Consider the following 24,554-nt stretch of genomic DNA (forward strand, 5'->3'; position numbering starts at 1 on the left):
GGAAAGAAATGAGGCTTAGGCCTAATCACAAAAAGCTTAGTCTTTTGTTTGTAGCTGTGTGATACAGAAAATAGGAAACAGGACCAACTTCGTGGGCATGTGGCCTGTGCACTTTACTGCACTAGGCCCCTGCACTCCGAAGGGCTCCATGGTTGGTTTAATGCTCTGCTGTCGACAGTCTTGAAATTCTTAATAATTTTATCTTAGAACTTGTGTTTCATTCGCTTGTCCTGGAGCATGAGCAGAGGAGATGTGTGCACTATGTATGTTCACTTTTTCTCGCCAATTCCTTTAAATATGTTCATGATGCCCCGTGGGCACAGAATTCCACTGCAGCTACTGTGTGTGGGAGTTTGGCAAGACTCAATGCAAGTACAAGGTACTTGTACAAGGTACTCATCAAGAAGTGAAATAGTGTAAAACAGGGGGTTAGTTTGTTCAGCATTTCCTCTGTCGTGGTAAGAATGAAATACAATGGGCTGAAAATACAAATTGCATAACTTCAGTGATTCCACATATGCATTAAATGCTCTTATATTTTCAGCAAAACTGGCATTGCACAATATAAAGATGAACAGTAAAGGTTATATTAATAATTTATAATTCAAATTTTTCTTTACTTAGAACACTAATAAATAAAAACACCACGACAAGTCGAGACAGAAACTATGAAAAAGCAAAAATCTTTCTATTTCAATCTAGCTAACGACACTTTTCCCTTGCATTCTGAACATTTTACTCTGGGCCCCACAAACTATATAGCTGGCCTTCATGAGGCATCACTAAAAAATGTTGGGCAGGGAAGAGACAGGACCATCATTTTGGAAAAATAACTGTCACCAGAGTGTGGAAGTTACAGCAGGGGGAGAGAGATACGACCAGGAGCAAGAGGACCAGTCCTTGTGAGCAGCACAAGCTGGTGAGGTCTGTGCTGGAGCAGGGTCAGAGAGGTTGATGAACTGGACAGATGTGTGATGAATTAGTGGGCAGAGCCCTAGGGCTTGAGAATTTATGGCAAGTGGGAGATAAGCAAGAGGAAAGAATACAGCTTGGCTCCCAGATTTCTGGCTTCAGCCACTGGGTGATGCTTTTCACTGAGATATAGACTAGGAGGAAGGGAGTCGGGTATGTGAGGGAGGAAGGATGGGTTGACTGGGACTGGGACATGCGGTAGACATGTGTAGACATGGGGTAGACATGAGTCATGTTTGGGTGTGTGCAGTACCTCTCCCCATCCCCCTTCTTCTGGTAACAGACCCTGCCTCCTCTGGCCTCAGGGGTATGGCCCTGACCTAGGCCGGGCCCAGCAATGTACCTGGTGGTATGCACACACATATACACACACGGTCACAGCTAGGGGTCCAAGAAGTTGGCAGATAGGTGTCTGAAGTCAGGGTAATCAGAGTTCTTCTCTAGGATTTTTGAAGCCAAAGCTAGGAGATGTCCCTTTCCTCTCTCGGACCAGAAGGGAGCCTGCAGCTGCCAGCTGATACGGTTCTAACGACCCTGACACTCAGGTTTTAAAGAATAAAGACAGCATGGAGAGATGTGTTTGCATGAGTGGTGAAGAGAGAGTCCAAGGGCTTTGCTTCTTAGTTCCAGGAAGTTTCTGCCATCACATCCGCCCTTCCTGGTTACACAATCCAAAAAATCCAGCTCCCCCTCACAACCCAACCACTACCATCACCACCACCACCACTAGCAGCTCCCACTCTTCCCGTTTTTTATGTTTTCCTTAAGCTAGTTGGAGTTAGGATCTGTCATTTGGAACTGAAAAAAATCCTGATTAGTACAGACACATAGATAGGTGCCTACGGAAGCAGGATATACTGAGCATTATCATGCTCATATCATAGAGAAGTGAACTGAGGTTCAGATAGCTTAAATACATTTACTTTACTTGCACAAAGTCTCACGGCTAGCAAACTGCAATGCCAGGGCTTGAACACAGGGCTAACTCCAAAGCTGATGATCCTTCTATGATGTTACACTTTCCTCTTAATCTGTTCATTATTCTTAGTACTCTTTTCTATAAACCCAGGGTTTCAAATTTAGGAATATTCATGCTGCTACTCCCTTGAGCTTCTTGCTCAATGACCAGAAGTGATGAGGGCCAGACCAGGATTTCTCTGGAGTGTTTCCCAGGCTCTGACTAGTCCCACATTGAAAGTCATGGATAGCAAAGGACCAAGTTGCTAATTTTGCAGAAGTTTAAAGTCAGCGACCTTGTGGCTCGGACATTATTCTCCTAAACTTTATCTTGTTTTATGAGTTCGAATGGAAAGTCAAGGCTTAATCCCTACCAAGAGTTACAGGAGTGGTAACAAACTGAGCCGAAGGCTTCAGAACTTGAGAACATCTCTCTGTACCCTTTGCTTGAACTTGTTTCTCTGTGTATCATTGTGTTCTCTTCTTTTTTTTTTTTTCCTTTCTATTTCATTTTTTCCCTTCTATTCCATTAACTCAAACCTATTCTAAAGATAATCTTTTCTGACTAACTCATTCTAGGGAACTGTGACAGAGACCATTGTCCCCAAAATGATATTTCCTCCTTTTTTATCCTCAACAATAGAATCCACTTTTAAAACTTTTATTTTTGAGACACGGTCTCGCTCTGTTGTCCAGGCACAATTATGGCTCACTGCAGCCTTGACCTCCTGGGCTCCTGAGGTCAGGAGTTCAAGACCAGCCTGGCCAAGATGCTGAAACCCCATCTCTACGAAAAATACAAAAACTAGCTGGGCATGGTGGGGGGGCGCCTGTAATCCCAGCTATTTGGGAGGCTGAGGGAGGAGAATCGCTTGAACCCAGGCAGCAGAGGTTGCAGTGAGCTGAGATCGCATGACTGCACTCCAGTCTGGGTGACAAAGCAAGACTCCATCTCAAAAAAAAAAAAAAAAAAAAGAAAGAAAGAAAGGAAAGAAAAGAAAGAAAAGCATTTGTTGTGAGTCAGACACTACGTAGGCACCTGGGAGGTAAAAGGATAGGAATCCTAGACTTAGGTATTCTGAAGCTTCCTACTGAGCAGACTTCCTTCTTCTCTTTGGGTGCAGTGGGCAGAGCCCTGGCATTTAGAATTTGGGCCCTGTCACATCATTTGTTTGAGCCTCGGTTGTAATATTTATAAAATGGGGATACTGATACTTATGCCTCACCTTCCTGTGCCCCAAGATGGCTATTTTATGCCATCTCCTCTCTCCTCAAACCTTCAATACCATCTGACCATTATTGCATTGGCTGATGGCCTTGCTTCTTATCTCACTGAGAAAAATAAACGCAATCAGAACAGAACATCTTCATTCCTCCCATTTAATCTACCAACCTACTGTTCTTGTATCACTATGAACGTACTGTCCTTGCTTGTTTCTATCTAAGGTCATCCCTATCCCTTGTGATTTTTTTTTTTGCATTTTTTTTAAAAAACAGTCTCACTCTGTCACCCAAGCTGGAGTGCAGTGGTGCAATCTCGGCTCACTGCAACCTCTGCCTCCTGGGTTCAAGCGATTCTCATGCCTCATCCTCCTGAGTAGCTGGGACTACAGGTGCTCACCCGCATGCTCGGCTAATTCTTGTATTTTCAGGACAGACAGGGTTTCACCATGGTGGTCTTGAACTCCTGGCCTCCAGAGATCGACCTGCCTCAGCCTCCCAAACCTATCAGTTGTGATTTGGATTCTACTCCTTTTTGTCTAGTCAAGGACTTTGTTCTTGCAATTGTCACCTCTCTCTCATATCTTTAGTTTTCCCCCTACTCTACTGGATCATTCTCATCAGCATATAAGTGATCTAAGAAATCCAATCTCTTTCAGACTTTTATGTTTTCTTTAAGCCAATTGGAGTTAGGTTTCTGTGATTTGCCACTTAAAAAGTCTTGACTAATGCAGGACATAGAGACAGGTGTCTATGGAAACAACTTGTGATTAGTAATGCCATTCTCATATCATAGGGAAGTAAACTGAGGCTCCTCAAAGAGGAGCAAGCCTCAGGGCCCTCTCACTTGTTCTTTCCTTCCGGGTGGGCTTCCCTGATTCAATTCTCAGCTCAACAGTTGCCCACCTCAAAGAATCCTTTCCGCTTCCCATGATCCTCTATTCTTTTACTAAATGTTATCGTATGCTTACCAACTTGTATTTCTTATTATTTCCTCTATTAGAATATATACTCCATTAGGGCAAGGGCTTCTTTTTGCTTCAGACTATATCCTCAGCTTCTAGAGAAGAGTCTAACACACAGTTGGTGCTACCCAGAGAATGATTAATGGCAAAAGCAGCATTGTGCTATCAAATGAAATGAGATTTATGAAAACTTTTTTAAACTCTGGAGTATCAATCATGTAAAAGTTATAATAACATATTATATTTTAATAAGTATTTATCAAGCAACTGCTTTTGTGCTAAGTAATGTACTAGGCACTCTAATTACAGAAATAAATAAGACCAAGTTCCCGCTCATTCTAACTGGAAGGTTGGAGGTAGAAATAAATAGAGGTAAGTGTGATTCTAGAATTATCTCGGCAAGTGCTACTGAAGCACACTCAAGGAAAGGAAAATGTATTCTGCTTGCAGGGACAGGAGTAAATGAAGACTTCATCAAAAAAGTCACATTAAACTGGGATTTGATGATTGTGGTTGGGTTTGTCAGACAAGAGGCAGGAGAAAGGGCTTGACTGGCAGAGGAAAGAATATCAGTGTGTGTGCCCTACCATGCAGTTTGCTAAGCATCTTCCCAAAACGATGCCTTCTTCACTCCTACCTTTCTTACTCCTGAAGCCCTAGGCCTTCTCTGACCTGGCCATCCTGGGTCCTTTTTTTGTGTCTCACTGTGTCCTTTTCCCCACTGGCCGTTAATGGGTCACAGGTTACAGCTCCATAGAATTCATCCTCTCTCTCTCCAGACGTCACGACAACTCCAGACTGTCTATCTTTGTACTTCCTGTCACCAACTTCACAGCTGACCAGGGATTTCAGAGACAGTGGGGTGGCTTTCTAAAATCCACCTGCATAATAGTTTAATAGGAACAGATATACTCTTTAATGAAACATTTTTAAATGTTCATGTTGACATAAAAATTTCTCTTCTGTAGTTTCTCACAGATTATCAAAGAAGAGGATATTTGCCTTCAGAATTTAAATGAGAATCAAACAAGTGGCAGACAGTGCTTAACACTAAGCAGCCTATATTTAATATATGAATGAATGATTGGATGAATTAACAAATGAGATAAATTAAAACCATTTAGGCATGTGTTGTCTTTCCAGATCCAGTTTTGTAACTTAGTTGTTTTGAATTTGGGATACATTTTCCCATAGAAACAATGTTGTAAATAGTTCTTAAGTTCCAAGAAATCCCACTAAGGATGTTTAGCCCATAATGTAGCAATAAAATGCAGAAAAGTAATGGGATAGCTTAAACAATTTTTGAATGTTGAATACTAGTATTTGAAGAAAAGTAACTTTAATTAGACGATGAGGCAGTACATGAAAAATGCTGTGATTCCCAAGGGGCTGTCTGAGCCCTTTCAAGGGTTCTGAGGGCACTAACTTCTTGTAGTGTATATTTTCAAATTAAAATAATACTATCCTTGTACTGTTCTCACAATCAGGATGAAGGAAGAGCATGAGTCTGGCCTTGAGGAAGACGATTTCAGTGAGAAGAGAGTCTGGGACACTGGCTGAGGTAATATGAACTGAATAGCACTTAGTATAAAATAGAGGAAAGGGAAGAAATATGGTGTGAGCATGATTCCACCTATAGGGAAGACAGAGTGTGGTGGAGGCAAGAAAGAATAGGGAAGAAAGAAATCTGTGGAGGAAAAGATGGTAGATGGAGGCCACAAAATGGTTCAGGTCAGGTTGACGCTGGTCAGACCAAGGGAATAACGGTGTTGGAGTTTTCAAGTGATCAGGCAGCATGCTACTATACTAGACTGTCAGAGGTGTCAGCAATGCAGATTGGGTTGTGATATACCTAAGGGGTCTCTGCAGAATGTAGAATTTGTATATTACCATATCCCCTCTGTTGATTTGGTGATATACATACTGCCTGATTTCTTTTTTTTTCTTTTTTTTTTTTGAGACGGAGTCTTGCTCTGTTGCCCAGGCTGGAGGGCAGTGGTGCCATCTTGGCTCACTGCAACCTCTGCCACCCGGGTTCAAATGATTTTCCTGCCTCAGCCTCCTGAGTAGCTGAGATTACAGGCGCCCACCACCACGTCCGGCTATTTTTTGTATTTTTAGTAGAGACGGGGTTTCAGCATCTTGGCCAGACTGGTCTTGAACTCCTGACCTCCTGATCCACCCATCTCGGCCTCCCAAAGTGCTGGGATTACAGGCATGAGCCACCGCGCCCGGCCAGTCTTATTGACTTCTAAAGAAGGAACTTCAGAAACCCTTGCCTTCCGTATAAAAAGATGTCAAGTTCCATTTGCCAGTCTTCCTCCATCCCTTTCCCTTCCTTCTCCCTCTAGCGTTTACTAACTGACCCTGGGCAGATCACTTATTTCTCTGGGTCCCATTTTCTCATCTCTAAATGACAACACTGAAAACTAGATTATCTAGCCCTTCCAATTCTAAACATTTGATTATGAAATTCTCCAAAATGACAAAACATAAACCAGGAGGACAAGACCTAATCATACCCACATCAAATAGCTGCGGTTTCCATAGTGGTTGTTTCTGATTATCACAGACGAGACAGTTATCCAGCTTTTCTCCTCTTTTCTTGTTCCCACAGGAGAGGTGACCTCTTTGCTCTCAGAGCTGTTTCAGAGGCGTCGAAATTTATCTAGAAAAAGTGGTGTGGGAAGTGTGGGTTTTTCCTTCCATTAAAAGAAAAAAATCTGTTCGCTCCTTTAACTCAAAAGGCTTTCTGGGTAGCCACAAGCAGATAAAACCTTATCTTTCTACCCTCGAGTTCCTCTTTTGGACTTCATATGCACTGACTTGAAGGGCCTTCTGCACAGAGCACAAACACCCGAAGGGTTCCCTCTGCGGCATGAGTGACATCCAGAGCCCGCAGCTCCCCGCTAGCCGCCGAGCGCAGGCGGAAGCGCGAGAGCACATTTCCGGTGTCCCGACCCGAGCTCACCACACTTCCGGTTTCCCGGCCGTGCGCTCGCCACACTTCCTGTTGATCCGGCTCGGCTGGGGGCTGGGCCGGGAGGAGGGCCGGGAGGAGGGCCGGGAGGAGGGCCGGCCGGCAGGCGGCGGCGGCCACTGGCCAGGCGTGGACGCGCGGGGCCGCCGCGGGCAAGGAGTGTCCGCCGCGTCGCCCGAGCCCAGAGCCCGGGAGCACTCTCGGCCGCCGCATCTCCTGCCCTCTGTCCTTCCAACCCAGCCCTCGGCTGAGCCGCGCCGCACCATGCCCGCCGTGGACAAGCTCCTGCTAGAGGAGGCATTGCAGGACAGCCCCCAGGTACCTCCCGCCGCTCCGGTGCCCCTCGCCCGAAGGGGTAAGGCCGAGTAGGCCCCTCCAGCCCCGGGGTGGAGGCCGCGCCCCCGGCCGGGCAGCCGCGGTAGTGCGCCCGGCCCGGCCCTTTCGCGGCGCCTCCCCCCGGGTTCTCTCGGGTTAAGGAGGGGGGCGGGCCGGGCCCTGAGTCTTGAGCCGGGGCAGAGCTGGGGAACCGGGAGAGCGCCCCGCGGCCGGAGTCCTGATGTCGTGACCCGCCTCCAAACTCAGCAGCAACTGAGGCTGCGAGATCTAAACTTTGACTCCATTTAGTAACTGAGTGCCTCAGGAAAACCACCTTATTGTGCCTTAGTTTTGTCGTCTGTAAAATAGGAATAATAATTGTGCCTGCTTCATAGGGTTAAGAGAAGTCAATGAGAAATACCTGTAAAGTTGTCAGCAGACAATGTCCGGTACAGATAATGAGTCAGTCCTATTACTGCTACTCCTAATGATGTGATGAGACCTGTGCCAGCCAGAATGAGAGGCAGAGTTCCTGGATCTCTTTCCCGGCGGTACCAGGCCTCCTCTTGGCACCGTTTTCCCATTAGTGACGAGAAAAATACAATACCTGCCCCATTTGTCGCACAAGGGAACTTCATTAGCACACTCGAGATGAGAGTCAAGTCCTTTGAGCTCTGCCGATGAAAACTGGTGTGTAAATATAGCAAATGAGTGCAGAATGACATTAGTTCATAATTCAGCACACCTTTCCCCAGAGGTCTTTTGTTCTCCTTTAACATTTCCCCAGCTTCAGACCTACACTCCTGGTTCAGCATCCCGGGTTTATTTAAGTAAGTGCCTTTATTTCCTAGTGTCTCAACTCTTGAAAACTTAGAATGAGATTAACCTGTTTTCGTTTCACGCTTTCCACTCTCTTTTGGGGTTCCTTCCCTTTTTCTTCTGAGTGAATAATACCTCCCAGGATGATCCTTGTATGGATTTACCTACATCAACAGTTCAGAATAAGTCCAAAAGACTGTATGCATAGGTGTCTTTTGTTCATTTCTTGTGATCCTCCTAGTATAGATAAGTAAGGAACTGGAAGCAAGCTGTGATTTATTTTTGTTTTTGGTAAGTTTGCATCCATTAGACTGACTTTTTCAAGGCCCCTTTTTTTATATAGCTGTAGTCTCCTGGCATTTTTATCAGACTAAAGCCCTTGATAGAAGGCATTTCGTCCATGCTCATACCTGTTGTGTGGAATCTGAAGATAGCAATGTGAGATCTTAAATGATCACTTTGAACAAGGATCTCTGTTTGCTTTGCACTTGTGGGAACTGAGGTGCCCAGAAATATCCTGCTGTTCTAACCTACATGGTGATGCCTAAGCCAGGTTACAGAGGTTATACTGATTCTTGATGTTGTCCTCACAAACAGATCACATTCTTAATTTCCAGCTCTTACATGAAGGAATATACACCGTTTCTGAGTGGCTTAAAGGATTTTCCCAGCTGTGAGGAAGTAGACAGGACTGTAGAGCAAGTCAGAAGACCTGGGTTCTAATTCTGGCTCTCACGCTCACTTAGGATATGATGTGGGTGAGTCTCTTCATCTCCGCCCTGTGGCTAGCTCAGTTTCCTAATCTGCAGAACATCTACAGAATGAGAGACGGGGGGCGGGGGGGAGCAGGTGATCTTCAAGGTACTTTAGAGTTAACATTGTGTCATATCTACATGGTGTGTAACTTTGAACTGGTATGTGGCAGAGGAGGGTTAGAGACATTATCATTCTTATTTAACATGTTCCTTTTAATATAGGAAGTTTATTTGTCATTGCTTTTGAGACTTGGCTGTCACCCTTAGGAGGGCTCTTGATGATGCTGTTGTACAGAATGGAAACTGACTTTAAGAAGGTATTTAATGATCATCAGAGCATATTTATGTACTATTCTCTTGTATGTGACCTGTGCCTAACGTAGCTTTACTCCCAAGGTGACTCATAGACTTGGAACTGGAAGGAATCTAATCCATTCCCTTCATTTTATGTGCAAAGCATAAAAACAATAGCAAATGCCGGTCTCAAGGATTTTATGTGCCAGGTACTCTTCTAAATGCTTTACATATATTAACTCACTTAATCCTCCCAATAGTGTTGAAGTATGTTCTCTATTTAAATAACTAAGGAGCAGAGAAGTAATTTACTTACAATTATACACCATGAAGTGACAAAGCCAGGACTGGAACCCAGGCAACTTGCCTGTACTAGGGATATGGTTCAAGTTAGCCCAGCTATCTAGCACCGGACTTTTCTGTCGTTAGTGACCTAAAATGTTTCACTAAAAGGAAAAGACCTAATAAACCATCTATTGTGTGTTTCTTCTAGTTTTATGAAGAGTAATTTTGAGAGTTGCTTCAGTAATGTGATTGCACAGGATTAATTAAATGAACACCAAAGCTTTTGTAATTGAACTGAATGACCCAGGAAGAGCTGAATAGCAGTTAACTGACCTTAGACACATCTATTCATGGACTCCTTTTTAGTTTGCAGTGCTGCACGATGCATTGTAAAACTAGTCTGTGTGCATACACATGCATTATTTCTGCTTACCTCTCATATATGGGAAGCAGAACGTTTTAGGGATTAAGACATCTGTCTCCATTGCTGTTTAGAAGCCTCTGCTCCTTGCCTGGCACTACTGGCTGTTGGGAATGTGATGACAAATAAGAGTGCCTACCCTTGACTGGTTCACAGTTTGTTCCAGAGACAGATAATGAGGCAACAGTTCCAGTACAGTGTGAATCCTGCTGCGATAGGAACACAAATGCAGCTTTGAGCTCCTGCAGCTTATTCTTCAGGGGCTTATTCTCTTGTCCTGTAAGTAGTACACTTTTGAGATAAGGTGAAGACAACAGCACTGTTGCTTGCTCGCTTTGTGTTCTGTTTCTTTTGCGATTGGCATAACTGAAACAAAGAAATGAAAGATGTAATTCTGAGGTTATGCAGTTGAGTGGCCCAGCTGGGAATGGCACTCTCCAACCAAATCAGGCCTTTCTTTCCTCAAACAAGATATCTCAAAATGTAACTTGGTGGTTTTGTATGTCTTCATTGTGGAAATGTTTTGTGCTGTTCCTCTTTTTGTTTATAACCTATTTTTCCTTTCAATAGACTTGGTTCTTTTTTTTTTTTTTTTTTGAGACAGGGTCTTGCTCTGTTGCCCAGACTGGGGTGCAGTGGCATGATGGCGGCTCACTGCACCCTTAGCCTCCTGGGCTCAAGCGATCCTCCCACCTCAGCCTCCTGAGTAGCAAGGACTACAGGCATGCATCACCACACAAGGCTAATTTTAAATTTTTTTGTAGAGAAAGAGTCTTGCTATGTTGCCCAGGGTGGTCTTGAACTCCTGGGCTCAACCGATCTTCTGTCTTGGCCTCCCAAAGTCTTGGTTCTTTTCACTAGGACATTCTCTTCCTCCACCAAATTATGGAGATAAGAACTTTGTTTATAACCTTAAAATGTTCTTAGTAGTTAGTGGTGTTAAAATTGGGCCATTACACAATTACACACTATTCTTGAGAATGTCTAGGAGTGTTTTATTAAGTAATACCCGGTTTCTTTAAGGTAAAGGAGTGATAGGTAGCTGAGGCTGTATGCATAGGGTGCTTGGTTTTGTTTCTCTGGCCGAGTATACCCTTAAGAGTGTCGGGCAATAGAAAATGGATGGAATTCAACTCCTGAATCTGCTGTTACCTTTGGCAAGTTACTCAGTCTCTCTGAGGTTATGTTTGGAGGTATGTGAAATAAAAATAAAAATAGCTATTTAGTTGAGTTGTTAGGAAGAATAAACAACATTTGTAAAGTGTCTCCATGCTGGCATGCCATAGTAACCCCATAAGCGATTGCTGTTGTTATCTTTATAAGTGAGATATACCAGTGTCTTTCTGACCATACTGTGGGATTTTGAGCTACTAGTGTGCCTTTGCTTTATTCTTGGTCTCATTCCTTCTTTATGTCTCAGAATATGCCTGTTGTTCCAGACCAAAGTTTGAGCAGACATAGTGTAGTAAATGTGGATAGCCAGTGTCCAAGGTAGCTGGTTCTATTTATTATGTATAGAGGTGATCACTACCAAGTTAAATTAGAAAGGGAAGACCAGAGTTTTCCTGTCAGTTCTAATGGGCATCACAGTCGCATGTCCACGGTATAAGGACAAAGGACACTTGTGATGTACTCAGGTATTGTGGGCGGGGGCGTGGTAGTAGCATCCAGCTCCAGTCTGCCCCTGTCCTGCCTCGCGTCAGGGCTGTAGGCTGTGGACCAAAGAGTGCACTCGCTATGAGAGCCATCCTGCTGGTGACCTCAGTGCTGCTGACCTGGGTTTACATCCCAGCCCTGCCACATTCCTACAGTGGGAGGTTGAACACATTTCTTAACCTTGATGAGCCTCAGTTTCATCATCTGTAACATGAAGTTAATGGAACCATGGAATCTACCTCGCAGAGTTGCTAAAAGAATTAAATGAAGTCACAGATGTTTAGTGCCTAGCACAGCGTCTGGCACACAGGTGGTATAGAGTAAGTGGTAATTTTAGTTTTCTTTCTACCTTCTTTGTGGAGGACATTCATGCAAGCCCTCTCTTTCCCTTTTTACCTCTTTTCTTCCAGTTTGTTTTTATCCCTAAGAGTATTAAAAGCAATAAACAGGATTTGGCTAAATGGGCATCAGTAGTATTTTTGAAAAAACTAGCCACAATCCAGTTATATCCCTTCTCATTCTCCTAAATCAGTGTCTCTAACCTACTGGTTGACATCCATTAGTAGATTATGAAATCCAGTGGGTCACAACCACAATTTTTGTTTACAAAAAGCAACAATCTGTATGCATATTATTGATAAATATTGTTTGAGAAAACCTTTGTTCGGGTCCTGATATATTTCATACTGTGGTTATGAACTTTTACAAGTTCAAAGAGCTCTTCTAACAGATTATACACTGTACCAATTCTGTGTTGTTTTTCTTTCACTGAGAGCTTTTTTAAACATGATGATACAGTTTCCTTATTCATTATTGCACTGTAGCTCTTCTGTGGATAAGCATTGGTACTGAAGATAGTGCATTAGTCCTGGTGTTTTTAGCCTGGAAGACCTGGGCAAAGCGGGATAAGCATGCATTGCTACGAAGTGCATCCGAGTTTTGGAGCAGAGTCGGGGTAGATCATGTATGGTGGGAGGTAATGATCCCAATGCATAGATTCTTATTCTAGTTTTTTGAGGATGCTTTGGGGTCAGTTACTGTTCTCTTACCTGAAATAAGAAAAAGAAAAGGAGGAATTGCAGTTTATTTGCAGGGAGATAATGAGCCTTAGTGAGTTGTATTTGGTGAAGTGCTTTGATATCACCTCAAAGGCATTCCTGAAACTTTACTCTCCATTCTCTGCCTAATGGGTTATATTTTAAAGTTGTGATCCAATTATTGCTAACATAGTATTTTAAATTCCCACTGTGCTGGGCACATTAACGAAAATCCCTTGAGTAGATCTGCCTCTGCACACCTTGATTCTTGTTTGTTCACCATCCAGTATATAAATATTTCTCTAGTGCTTTTTGTGTCCTAAACACTGTGGATGAAAATGATAGAAATACCTTTCAGCTTATGACTTTGCTCTGCTGCTTTCAGAGCACTGAGGAGTTTGTCTTCCTAAAAACGGTAAACTAGCATTCTTATTAAGTTGCTATTAGAGTTTTATGGCCAGTGCTGCTATTGGTGGGCCCAGGGGATGTGAAATTTCCTGGCCATGAGTTTGAAAATGGTAAAATCTAATTAAAAACAAGCAGGCCAGGCGTGGTGACTCACACCTGTAATCCCAGCATTTTGGGAGGCCATGGTGGGTGGATCACCTGAGATCAGGAGTTTGAGACCAGCCTGGCCAACATGGTGAAACCCTATCTCTACTAAAAATACAAAAAATTAGCCAGGTGTGGTGGTGGGCGCCTATAATCCCAGCTACTCAGGAGGCTGAGGCAGGAGAATCTCTTGAGCCTGGAAAGCAGAGGTTGCAGTGAGCCGAGATTGCACCATCGCACTCCAACCTGGGCAACAAGAGCTAAACTCCATCTAAAAAAAAAAAAAGAGAGAGAGAAAGAAGGAAAGAAAGAAAAAAAAACCCCAAGGAAATCGTAGTACCATAAGAGGAAAGAATGACATACTCCTACACTCCTGCAAGACATCCAGGATTACAGAAGACCAGACTGCCGGTTCCCGCTGGGATGATCACACTATAGCTGTGCTAGGGGACCACATCCCAGGTACACGAATAGGCCTGACCTGTGTTTGTCTTATGGACTTGAGAGGAGAGGCTGCCCTTTTGAACACCTTTTTTTATTGGATAGACTTTACTGGTGCTTAGGTAGGGGCTAAAGTCAGAATAGATAATAGCCCTTCAGTCATAATCTTTTAAAAACTGGCTTTTCTGGCTCCAATTCTGAAATTGCCCTGACACTGTAGTCTAAAGGATTAGAAAGCGAGTTCTAAACCAGAGCTCCAGGAATCACATGATACTGGTATGATCAATAAAAGAAGCCAGGGAACCAACAGGTACCTTTCTTTCCTCCCATTCTGGTTTCCGCACGTGTGGGTGTGTGGATCTTCCTCCTCTGTAACTTTTCCACTTAGAAATGAAACTGACCTTTTTTCTTCTTTTCTCCCAGACTCGCTCTTTACTGAGCGTGTTTGAAGAAGATGCTGGCACCCTCACAGACTACACCAACCAGCTGCTGCAGGCGATGCAGCGCGTCTATGGAGCCCAGGTATGCCGCCACCCCTCCCCTGAATACTGCAGAGTGAGCATCCTCTCCCCTCATCCTGAGCTTCCCTCACAGGCTGAGAAATTGGAATCCGAAGAGTATCATTTAAGACTTTGAAACAAAATCAGAATTGTTTTCTCACTGCTTTTCACCTCAAAAAACTAAGGACAATCTGTTCTCATTGCTTAAGAGTGATTTTTCTGTAATTAGAACCGTTAGAGACGGATCACATACATGCTTCTAATTTTTTTTTTAATTCAACCCAATGGGAAACATTTGAGTCTCCTCTTCCTACTTGTGAATAAGTGGGTCCAGTATTTTGAGACATACTCTTTGTCTTTTTCATAAATGGGCAGTCTTAGATGACAGTGTGGGAGGGCAGAGATGTTCTTTCAACTGCTTCCTCTGAAAAGACTTGAGTCACAGTTCTGAAACTCGGGTGGCTTCTTTGTTTTGTGGAACAAATATCTCTGGCTTGCAAAACCATTCAAAAGAAATTGCTGAGTAGCAAAAGTGAATCTTTTTAACGTCAAGAAGTGCCCATGTATGTTGCTTTCTGAGACAAGATTTATGAGTTACTTAAAAATAAAATGCTTTATGTTACAAAACATTGAACACATCACAATATTATGGTGACTGATCATTTTCATTATTGATTCCTTGCTGTCTTAAATCTTATGTGTTGATGTTTTTCTCATTAATAATCTCTTAAGGAATGTAGGTTGGGCATCCCAAATTTGAAAATCCAAAATCCGAAATGCTGCAAAATCTGTAACACACAAACGAAACGCTCATTGGAGCATTTTGGAGTTTTGGATTTGGGATGCTCGACTGATACAGCAAATACTTCAAAATCTGAAAAAATCCTAAATCCTTCTGGTCCCAAGCATTTCAGATGCAGGATACTTCACCTATACCACATTCAGCAGTATATAGCTCTTACTAATCATATATAGTCATTTCTTGTTTATTACATAGCTCCACCACTCGTATTACTGCTCATTGTTTATTTATTTATTTATTATTATTTTTTTTTGAGACAGAGTCTCGCTCTGCCGCCCAGGCTGGAGTGCAGTGGCCGGATCTCAGCTCACTGCAAGCTCCGCCTCTGGGGTTTACGCCATTCTCCTGCCTCAGCCTCCCATGTAGCTGGGACTACAGGCGCCCACCACCGCGCCCGGTTAGTTTTTTGTATTTTTTAGTAGAGACGGGGTTTCACCGTGTTAGCCAGGATGGTCTCGATCTCCTGACGTTGTGATCCGCCCGTCTCGGCCTCCCAAAGTGCTGGGATTACAGGCTTGAGCCACCGCGCCCGGCCTGCTCATTGTTTTATTAGTCATTTCCCATCATATGGGAATAAGACTCAGTCCTTGCCATCGGGGAGCTGATAGTTGGGTTGGGAGGCAGACAAAGCAATCATCAGAGAGCCTTAGAAGGGCCAGGAGAGGAGGGCCACCTAACCTAGTGGGGTTGTGCTGGGCACCCAACAGGAGGATGATTGTGAGGGTTGAGATTTCGTGAATACTCAATAGCATCCAGGAAGTTCTAGGGGCTTTTATGTTGATTACTTTATTTACATTCCCCTAACAACTCGGAGGTGGGTATTGTGATTGTTACTATGCCTATGGTATTGGTCGGGAGACTTAAGGATGCTAATAGTGAGAAACTTGTCCAGGTGCACCCATTTAATTCATGGCAGAGCAAATCAGCTGGAGCCAAGCTGAGACTCTTCACTCCTAAGCATAGGGGAGGTGGCAGTAGACGTGGAAAGAAGCAGCTGTACTTGAGAGGTATTTAGGAGGCGGCTTGGTGATTGATTGGGCGTGAAGGGGCCAGGTGGTAAAGGATGAATCAAGAATGATGTTCAGGTATTCATCTGGAACGGCAGGGTGAATAGATGGGAGAAGACAGGAAGAGGAGCAGGGTGCGTGTGAGTGTGTGTGCGTGCCTATGGGTGCATAACTGTTACGGGGATGCCCAACTGTAATTCTCTGTGGAAACACTGATTTTGAGGAGTCCATGGGACATCATAGTGGGTAAAGAGATCTTGTTGAAAGTTCGGATCCAGAGTACAGGGCTGGAGATATAGACAGGCAAACTATGCAGTAATGTATAAGTGTAACTTATTAATTAGAACTAGGTTTGGGCTGGCCTGTAATCCCAGCACTTGGGAGGCCAAGATAGGAGGATTGCTTGAGGCCAGGAGTTCGAGACCAGCCTAGTTGATATAGTGAGGCCCTGTCTCTACACAAAATTTTTGTAAATATTAAAAAAAGATCTAGTTTCTTTTTTTTAATTTTTAATTTTCAGAGACAGGGTCTTACTCCATCACCTAGGATGGAGTACAGTGGCATGGTTATAGCTCACTGTAGCCTCCAACTCCTGGGCTCAAGTAATCCTCCTGCCTCAGCCTCCTAAGTAGCTAGGACTGCAGGTGCTCACCACCACACCCAGCTAATTTTTTTTCTTTTTAATTTTTGGTAGAGATAGGGTCTTACTATGTTGTCCAGGCTGGTCTCAAACTCCTGGCCTTGAGTGATCTGCCTTAGCCTTCTGAGTAGCTAGAACTAGTTTTAATGACCAAAAGAATTATGTGCTCATCTATGATTTTATGTTTTGTTAAGACAGTCAGAATTTAGAGGTATGAAAACTGTCAATTTTTAATTTGTTTTTGTATTTTTCCCTAAATATTCTAAATTTAAGAAAACAGGAATGTTCTTACTGGGCTTATACCTGAAATTGCTTGCTATTCAGCAATTGTGTTTCATCACTAAGTGATTTGTCTCTTATTTAAGGCTTAAAAGCCCCAAGACATAAGAGACTTTGTCCCTGCCACTCGGAGGAGTCTCTGTTCTGCCTTTCGGTGTCTGTCAGAATCATTTACTCGGGAATATCCAAACACTGTCTCATGCATTTTTTTCTTTTGAGGCAGAAAACGACATTTTGCCAGCATTGAGTGGGTCTTTCATTACTAGAGGCTGTAACCCAGCTTTTAATGTGCAGCATATGATCATCACGTGGGTCCTCCTACTGGCCAGAAACCCTTCCTCCTGCCTCAGCGTTTCCTGCAGCAGTGGCTGGTGAAAATGTCTGGTTAGTGCTACCAGATTCAAAGACAGAGTCAAGCAGTGATCGGCTGTGTTCGGATTGGCTGGGCCAGGGGCACTTAGTTTTTCAGGTTTATTTGAAAGCTTAGGGGTTTTGTTTTGTTTTTAATTGAAGAAAGAAATCTTTTCTGATTCCTTTTTTGATCTATTTTCATATATATATTTTAAGATAGTGTATTTCTCAGAGTTTTCATTCAAGTTTTTTCGCCTAAAGTTATGTTTTCTTGGTTTCATTGCACGTTATTCCATAAATATTTTACACCTAGGCATGTTGAATTTGATTGATACTGTTTTATTATTTCGTCTTTAAAAAGAGACTCTCCATAAGATACAGTTTTTCATTATATTTCCAAAGCAGGCGTATGCTGCTGATAAATGATAAGTGTTCATAAAACATATTTTAATCAGACTGCACAGTAAATTTCTGGATGCTGATTTTGCGAATGCCCTTCAGAGACCTTAGTTTTAGAAAGAGGAAGAACAAGAAAATCTGGAGGAAAACGTCTATGAGCAGTTTTGCTGATTGTGGCTAGTTTGGGGAAATTTTAAATTTTGTTTGGCTTAACCTCTAGAATGAAACTATAGGCTCTAAGCTGTTTTGGGCATCTTGTAGTAGTCCCTGGAGTCACGTCTGGTAATAGTCCATTGTGGGTTCTTTGAATGAAAGAAGCAGTATACCTTTCCAGTGCATTAACAGAGGAGAGCCTGGTTACTTAGAACACTCTGTTTTTCAAACTATTGGCTAAATAAGTTAACAACTTCGGTTATATCTAAATAGATACATATGCATATATATTCAGTTAATTCTGCTCAAATTTTGCATTCAACACATTGGAATTTATTTTCATTCTTTATCTCAGCCTGTAGAGAGGTTTAAAGAGGTTTACAATTTTCTAATCTTTTAAAATGGATTTGTTAGGGGCTTGCCGTGAAATTTATTTAGGTCATCTTGCTTCTCCTCTCAGCTGTTGTACTGAGAAAGTGGGGGCAGGGGTAATCGTGTTCCTGGCCCGCAGGACAGGAAGGCTGTCCCCAGCAGTATTCATGAAACCTGGCAACCCTCGTAACCTGGCGTTCTCTTCCACCAGATGACAAACCTATGTAGTTGCTAACCTCAGCCTGTATGAGATGTTTTATTTTGTTTTTGCTGTTTTTTAAAGTAAATTTGGGATAGAATGTTTTTGAAATGAGAACCGTGATTAAGATTCTCACGTTCCTTCAGCAAAGCTGGTTTGATTTAACACAGCTACATGTCTGCAGTTGTTCTTAACCAAAGCTTGCAGAACACAGAGCTGCTGATCCTGAAAGCTGATCTGAAAACTCCTGATCTTTAAAAGCCTAAACTGGAGGTGGGACTAGTATTTTCTCAAATTAGGGTAAAGACAGTGGGAGGGAATAGGAGTAAAGTATGCATAATTTGGTGTTATAAAGAAAAAAATACTTTTCTTTAGAATGATGATATAGATACCTAGCTAAACAAGTGAATGTACTGACTGGGAAACCAAATGAGAGTAGTGAGCATCCAGGAGTGTGAGCTTGTCATGGGGGAAGGAGAAGCACATGGGAGGCAGATCAGGGTCAGAGCTGCGTGTTTTAGTGGTGAAAATAGTGGCCTTTCTTAGGCACATAAAAGTGCCACACGATAGGCTGGGCACTCAGCTTTCACAGCAGAGGAGAGGTCTTATATAGTATGTACTTACAGATGAGGAAGCTAAGACTCAGAGAGGTTAAGTAGCTTGCCTGAGGTCACACAGCTGATGAGTGGCAGAACCAGAATTTTAAACCCAGATCTTTGACTGCAAAGCCTACACTCACTCTTAACCACTATGCTTGCTCTCCTGACGCGCTAGCCACCACTAATGGCAGCAGAGGCCAAAGAAGTGTAAGCTTTTAGAGGCTCCTCTTGTCATTATGGAAGAACCACCCCTGTTTATCAACCCACCGCTTTGTAATATGTTAGAGGCAGGATCCAGTTCCTTTTTGTATCACAGAGTAACTTTCTTGGTTTCGTTAGTTTTTGTCCATAAATGTTCTAATCAGTGTGTTTTAGCAGCCCTGAAAACCAGTCACATTGAGGCTTATCTGACAGAGACTGACAGGAGGTGCATATGTAGCTGAAGGTCGGAGGGAGCCGAGGGCCTGAGTGGCTCTTGGAAACGACTTCATAGACCTGGGTCCTGCACTTGGTCTGCACGTGGGATCTGCAGCTTTCCCTCATGCCGGCATTGGTAGCTTTCAGATAGCAATCTAAAAGCTATTGCGTTTAGATTATTCTGGGCTAGGATCATTCATTCAGATACAGGAGTTAAGTGTGTGACCTTGGACTTCACAGATCTGAGTTCCAGTCTTGGCTCAGCCGCTTGCTGTGTAACCTTGGGCAGGTCAAGCCATCAGTTGATTGCCTGAGTTTCCTTATCAGCTAAACAGAGGCCATAAGAATACCCACCTCGGAGGTTCTTGTGAGTGAATCGTGTTAATACCTGTAAAATGCTAAGATCAATCTCTGCTCAGAGAGTGCTCTCGGTGTGAACAGAACCGTCTTCTGTTTTATGATGATAATAGTTACGATGGCACTATTCACTGGCACTGTTATTTGGGTTAAATAGAAGTTTAGTCATCTCATCCTTTCTTGAAGGAACAGTAGTATCTGCCGTCTTTGCCTCCTCGCCAGACATTTGATATTTGTTCCTCAAGCCTCCTCAGTCTGGGCTTGGCCTCACCTTGCATGGGAGGCTGCTTAGTGCCTGGCTCACAGCCTGTCTCCACTCTGCCCGTGGGCAGCATCTGATTCTGCTAACAACACCCCCCTTGAGACTGTCTTCCATCGGTTCCTCTGACAGGCTGTCTCCTGGCCCCCTCCTGGGCTCTGCCCCTTGTTCTTGGTGGTTCTATGGTGGTTGCTATGTATCCCTGAAGTCTTGGTGTCCTGCACAATTCCTTTGGAATCCTTCTCTGGTGAGTCTCTGTTCACTCCCTGGGTAAGATCACTTTAGCAACTGCCTGGCCATTTCTGAAGCCTTTTCTAGCCCTTGCCACTTTCCGAACTCTGGGTCTTTATTCAAAACAGCGTTTGCCTGTTGTCACTGTGCAGTTAGCTTTAGCTCTTCCCTGGGCGATTGCAGTTCCTGTCATCAGGAAGACATCTCCCCCTTTAATTCTTCTCCACACCACAGCTGGATTACTTCAAACCTCCCTGTCCCCTCCTCATCTTCAGACGCCTCCGTGGCTCTCTCTAACCACAAGGAAAAGCGTAAAGTCCTCAGCACGGCACGCTAAATCCTTCATGAGCTGCCTATCAGCCTGCTCCTCTCATTTTGTTTCTGGCTGTTCCAGAACATGCCAGACGCTTTGCACACCTTCCGCTCTGCTGTGCCACTCCTGCTGCCTGTTTCTTTATCAACCCCTTGCCCTGGCAGATGTCCTTCCTGGCCTCTGAGACTGACTGCAAGCCTGACAAAGTTTCTCTGACACCTTTTCTTCCTTCCTTCTCTCCCTTCCTGGCCACAGTGCCCTTGCCCTTCACCGCTGTGCCCAAATGCCTCATACACTTGTTGGTCAGAGCATGTAAGACATAGTAACGGGGTTTCCTGGTCCCTTCATGGACTTAGATGTTGCCAGTGCCCTACACCATGTCTGGCCCCAATCAGTGTTTGGTGGGTAGCAGTCTGGCCTCATAGGTGTTGAATGAAGGACTGAATTTGGGACAGCCCCATCTAAAAGCAAGGACATCTCACAGCACTTTTTTGTCATTTCCAAATCCATATCCCCTCCTCAGTTCCTTGGCTGAAGGCACCATTCTCCATCTGGCCTTCCATGTGGGCAGCACAGTTCTCTCTGCCTCCCCCGCCCTCCTCACTCGCCGCACCCTGCTGTTTCTGCCTCAGGAACACCTCCGTGCCCTGCTCTGCACTGTGTGCCTCAGGCCCAGACCCTTGTTTATCTCAGCTTCTCCAAGTGGCCTCCTGATCAGTCCCACTCATCTGTTCTCTCTCCGCCGTCAGTGTTTTCTGCCCACCACCACCACTCTTGGTTTCCTTCCACCCGTGCCTGAGCTTCTCATGCTCCTGCCCGAGTTCCTCAGTGCTTCCCCACTGCCCCTGGAATAAAGTCCAGGTCCAGCAGGCATCCCCTGTGGCCTGCCTCGCATGAAACGCTCCAGACGCGTTCTTGCCACACCCCTTACTCCTCCCTGTGTGCATCCTGCCTCAAGGGCTCCTGAACTAGTGCGACCCGTGACCTCCAGCTTGGTGCAAACACTGGGTGCTGAATGTGACTTTGAACCTCTTAGCTCTAGGCAACATTTCCAGCCAAGTAGTTGGTATAGATTGATGTGGATTTCCTCCACCCAACTCTCTAGCCTCTCCGTTCATAGTCACATGGATGCTGCTGCGCACCCAGGCCCCCGGGGGTTTCAGGTGACAGCTGCAGTTAGTTCGCTTTCTGTGCCACAGAAAGATAAACATTCCTTTGCCAAATGCCCAGTTTTCCTTTCGGGCTTGCTAGCCACTTGACTTTCTCCCTTGGCAACAGCTCTGGGAGGTTGTGTTGAGCGTGGGAGATGCCGTCAGCAAATCCTCCTCAGGGTGTCCTTTAGAGGCTTCTCACAAAGCAGTGCATAGTATAAATGGCAGCCAGAGCGGCCCAGAGTGCCCAAAACAGTGCTGCTCATGGAACTCCATTGAGAATTCCCATTGTAGGCCACCTCTTTCGCTCTTCTACCCCTAGAAAAGTGTGGGACTTAGCTTCGTATCTCTGGTCCCTTCAGGTCCTGCCCACCTGAGAATTGAGTAGGTACAATTTTGGGCTTTAGATTGGAATAGCGTAATAGTCAGAATATGGGCTTTTGATTTCGAGTCCTGCATCGAGTTGTTGCCTGCCAGTCACTAGTCACTGGCTTTAGAAAGTTACTTACCCTTTCTGAAGCGTAGTCTCCTCATTTACAAAATGGAAATGATAATAGTGTCTACTTCATGGTGCACTGTGAGGATTAAATGTGATGATATATGAAAAACATTTAACAGCAACATCAAGTACTCAGGACAGACTCAGGGTTAGCAGCTATCTTTATTGATGTTATTGCTAATATTTACTCCTCACTCGGGCTCCAGCTTTGCAAGTCCTATTGCAGAGATATTTTTGCAGGCTTACCTCACAGGTCACAGGGCGTGGATTAATTAGCTGATGTTGGTAAAGCATTTCCTACAACCTTTGCGTACAGTAGAGTAAGTATGAGTAAGATTCAAGTTGATCTCGTTTGAAAGACGTTTCACACAGTGTGCTCTGTTCAGGGCAGGTGGCAGGCTGGGTTGTAAGTATGTTGGTTTTCGATGAACTCATACTGGCTGCACAGAATCGTAGCTGGCCTTGCAGCCTGGAATATCACACTAGGAAACGCGCAGCATTTTCAAATGGTATTTCTAGGAGAGACCCGGAGAGTCTCGTTGTTCGAAGTCGTTTTGGAAGGCAGCTGTTGTGTGTTGCACGCTGTGCCCCTTCTTCCCTGAGCAGAGGTGGAGCTGTGTGGCTGTGTGGGTGGCACATATGTGCCCTTCCCTTGAGCTTTGGGTACAGCCTGATGCTGGCAGTTCCCTGGCAAGTCCTTCCATTACATTCAGAGCACTTGCCACTAAGCTCTGAGGAAGAATTCTAGCGGCCAGTGGTCCGTGCTTGTTTGGAAGGCCTGGAGGGTGGGTATATGTGTTGACCAGTCTCTGAAGGAGGCATATATGGGGAAGTGACATATTAGAGTTGACTAAAATATAGAAAAGAATGAATTAGAAGAGTAGAAGCTCCTGGGATCTGAAACGTGTAGCTTAAGAGAGCCTCATGCAGAGGGTGTGGCAAAAGAATGGGTCTTTGAGACATCTGATGACAAAGCAGGATCAGTAATCCATGGCTCTTGGGCCAGCATCTTATTTTTGTAAATAAAGTTATATCAGAATGAAGCAACATTTACTTGTTAACGTGTTATTTCTGGCTTCTTTTGTGCTATAAAGCAGAGTTGAATCGTTGTGGCAAAGACCATATGGCCCACAAGCCAAAAACATTTACTCTCTGGCTCCTTACAGAAAAAGTTTGCCCGCTCCAGTGTAAAGCAGAGGCCTCTCCTCTCCTGCCTTGTAGTAGAACTTGGGATCTTAGTAGCATTTGGGAGTGTGGATTTTAGAATCGGACAGCTCCAGGTTCACATCCCAGCCCTGCCACTCATCAGCCGTGTAGCCGTGCACAGGTGGCGCAACCTCTCGGCGCTTCAGTTTCCTCATCTATAAAATTGAGTTGTTAATTAGAACCTGCTTTACAGGGTCATTGGAATTAGATGAGGTCGTGCATAGAATGCATTTAACATAGGGTCTGGCATGAATTAAGCCCCCTGTGAATGTCGGCTGCTGTTATAATTCTGGGGGTCTGCAAATCATGTTCCACGTGGTGCTGCTCTCAGGCAGATGCCAAGGTAGCTTGAATGAATCCATCTGCTGCTAACTCAGGAAGGAGGAGCACGAGATTTTCAGTCATTGCCGATTATCAGCCCAGTGAGTGAGATAAGACCTTTGTTCCCATGCACTCTGATCTTCAAAACAACACTGCTAAAGATGGTTGACAGGTAGTAGGCCCTGGCCAGTTGCTTCGTATTTTGTTTCATTTGTGATGTTTCCTTGTATGGTTAGGAAGGATTTTTCCCCTCACCCCATGATTTCAGGTATTGTTTTAAACTCGGAATTTAGATGAATCTTCTAACCTTGTTCATTCATTCATTCATTCATTCATTCATCAAACGTTTGCTGAGAGCTTGCTGTGTGCTAAGAACTGTTGGACATTCCTGTCTCAATGAAGGACATTGTGCTTGTGGCTTTGTCCGCTTGCTGGATTCTTGACTATGTGGCTAGAAGTCACATTTCTGGTTAGTTTTGAAAGGGGTCGAACACCAGTAGGATGTCAGAGCCAGGCACTTTTGTTGCATTTGTCTGACTTTTTTCTGAGGAAAAGAGCCAGATTTCCTATTCTATTAATGTCTGTTCCTTAGAGCAGAGCAGGAAGTCAGGGAACAGGTTGGCCAGTCATCCGCAAAGAGGGCCAAAAAAAGGTAGGATTTGGCTCTGCTGTATTCTGCCAAATAGGACTGGGAAAAATAAAATAAGCTCCCGCAGAGCTCGGGACTTAGCCTTAAAGGAACAACAACCCCAGGAGAAATAGCCAGTGGAGGCCGAGGCCAAGAAGGTAGGCCAGTGTCCTCCCATCATCTGTGCCACGTCAGACCCAG

General features: G+C 44.3%; 1 protein-coding gene and 1 long non-coding RNA gene across 7 annotated transcripts in view; one reads left to right on the forward strand and one right to left on the reverse strand.

Moving 5' to 3' along the window:
* Positions 1–7,938, reverse strand: part of LOC105497704 (uncharacterized) — a 58,907-nt gene extending 50,969 nt beyond the window's left edge. For 2 of the 3 annotated variants that reach the window (XR_003021739.2, XR_003021738.2), the window contains exons 1-2: positions 6,642–7,127; positions 4,753–4,996 (exon numbers count right to left, since the gene is read on the reverse strand). This is a non-coding gene — a long non-coding RNA (uncharacterized lncRNA). Of the gene's footprint in view, positions 1–4,752; positions 4,997–6,641; positions 7,128–7,831 lie in introns of those variants that run through there. The other variant, XR_003021740.2, reaches the window with a different exon arrangement.
* The window catches only part of LOC105497703 (adaptor protein, phosphotyrosine interacting with PH domain and leucine zipper 2), a 62,543-nt gene continuing 45,187 nt past the window's right edge, over positions 7,199–24,554 (forward strand). For 2 of the 4 annotated variants that reach the window (XM_024797934.2, XM_024797933.2), the window contains exon 1: positions 14,094–14,192. In XM_024797934.2, the coding sequence (XP_024653702.2) occupies positions 14,169–14,192 (24 nt within the window). In that variant the 5' untranslated portion in view covers positions 14,094–14,168. Of the gene's footprint in view, positions 7,414–9,067; positions 10,264–14,093; positions 14,193–24,554 lie in introns of those variants that run through there. The other 2 variants (XM_011768988.3, XM_011768990.3) reach the window with 2 other exon arrangements.

This window comes from Macaca nemestrina, chromosome 10 (assembly GCF_043159975.1).
Source record: "Macaca nemestrina isolate mMacNem1 chromosome 10, mMacNem.hap1, whole genome shotgun sequence".
Taxonomy (NCBI): domain Eukaryota; kingdom Metazoa; phylum Chordata; class Mammalia; order Primates; family Cercopithecidae; genus Macaca; species Macaca nemestrina.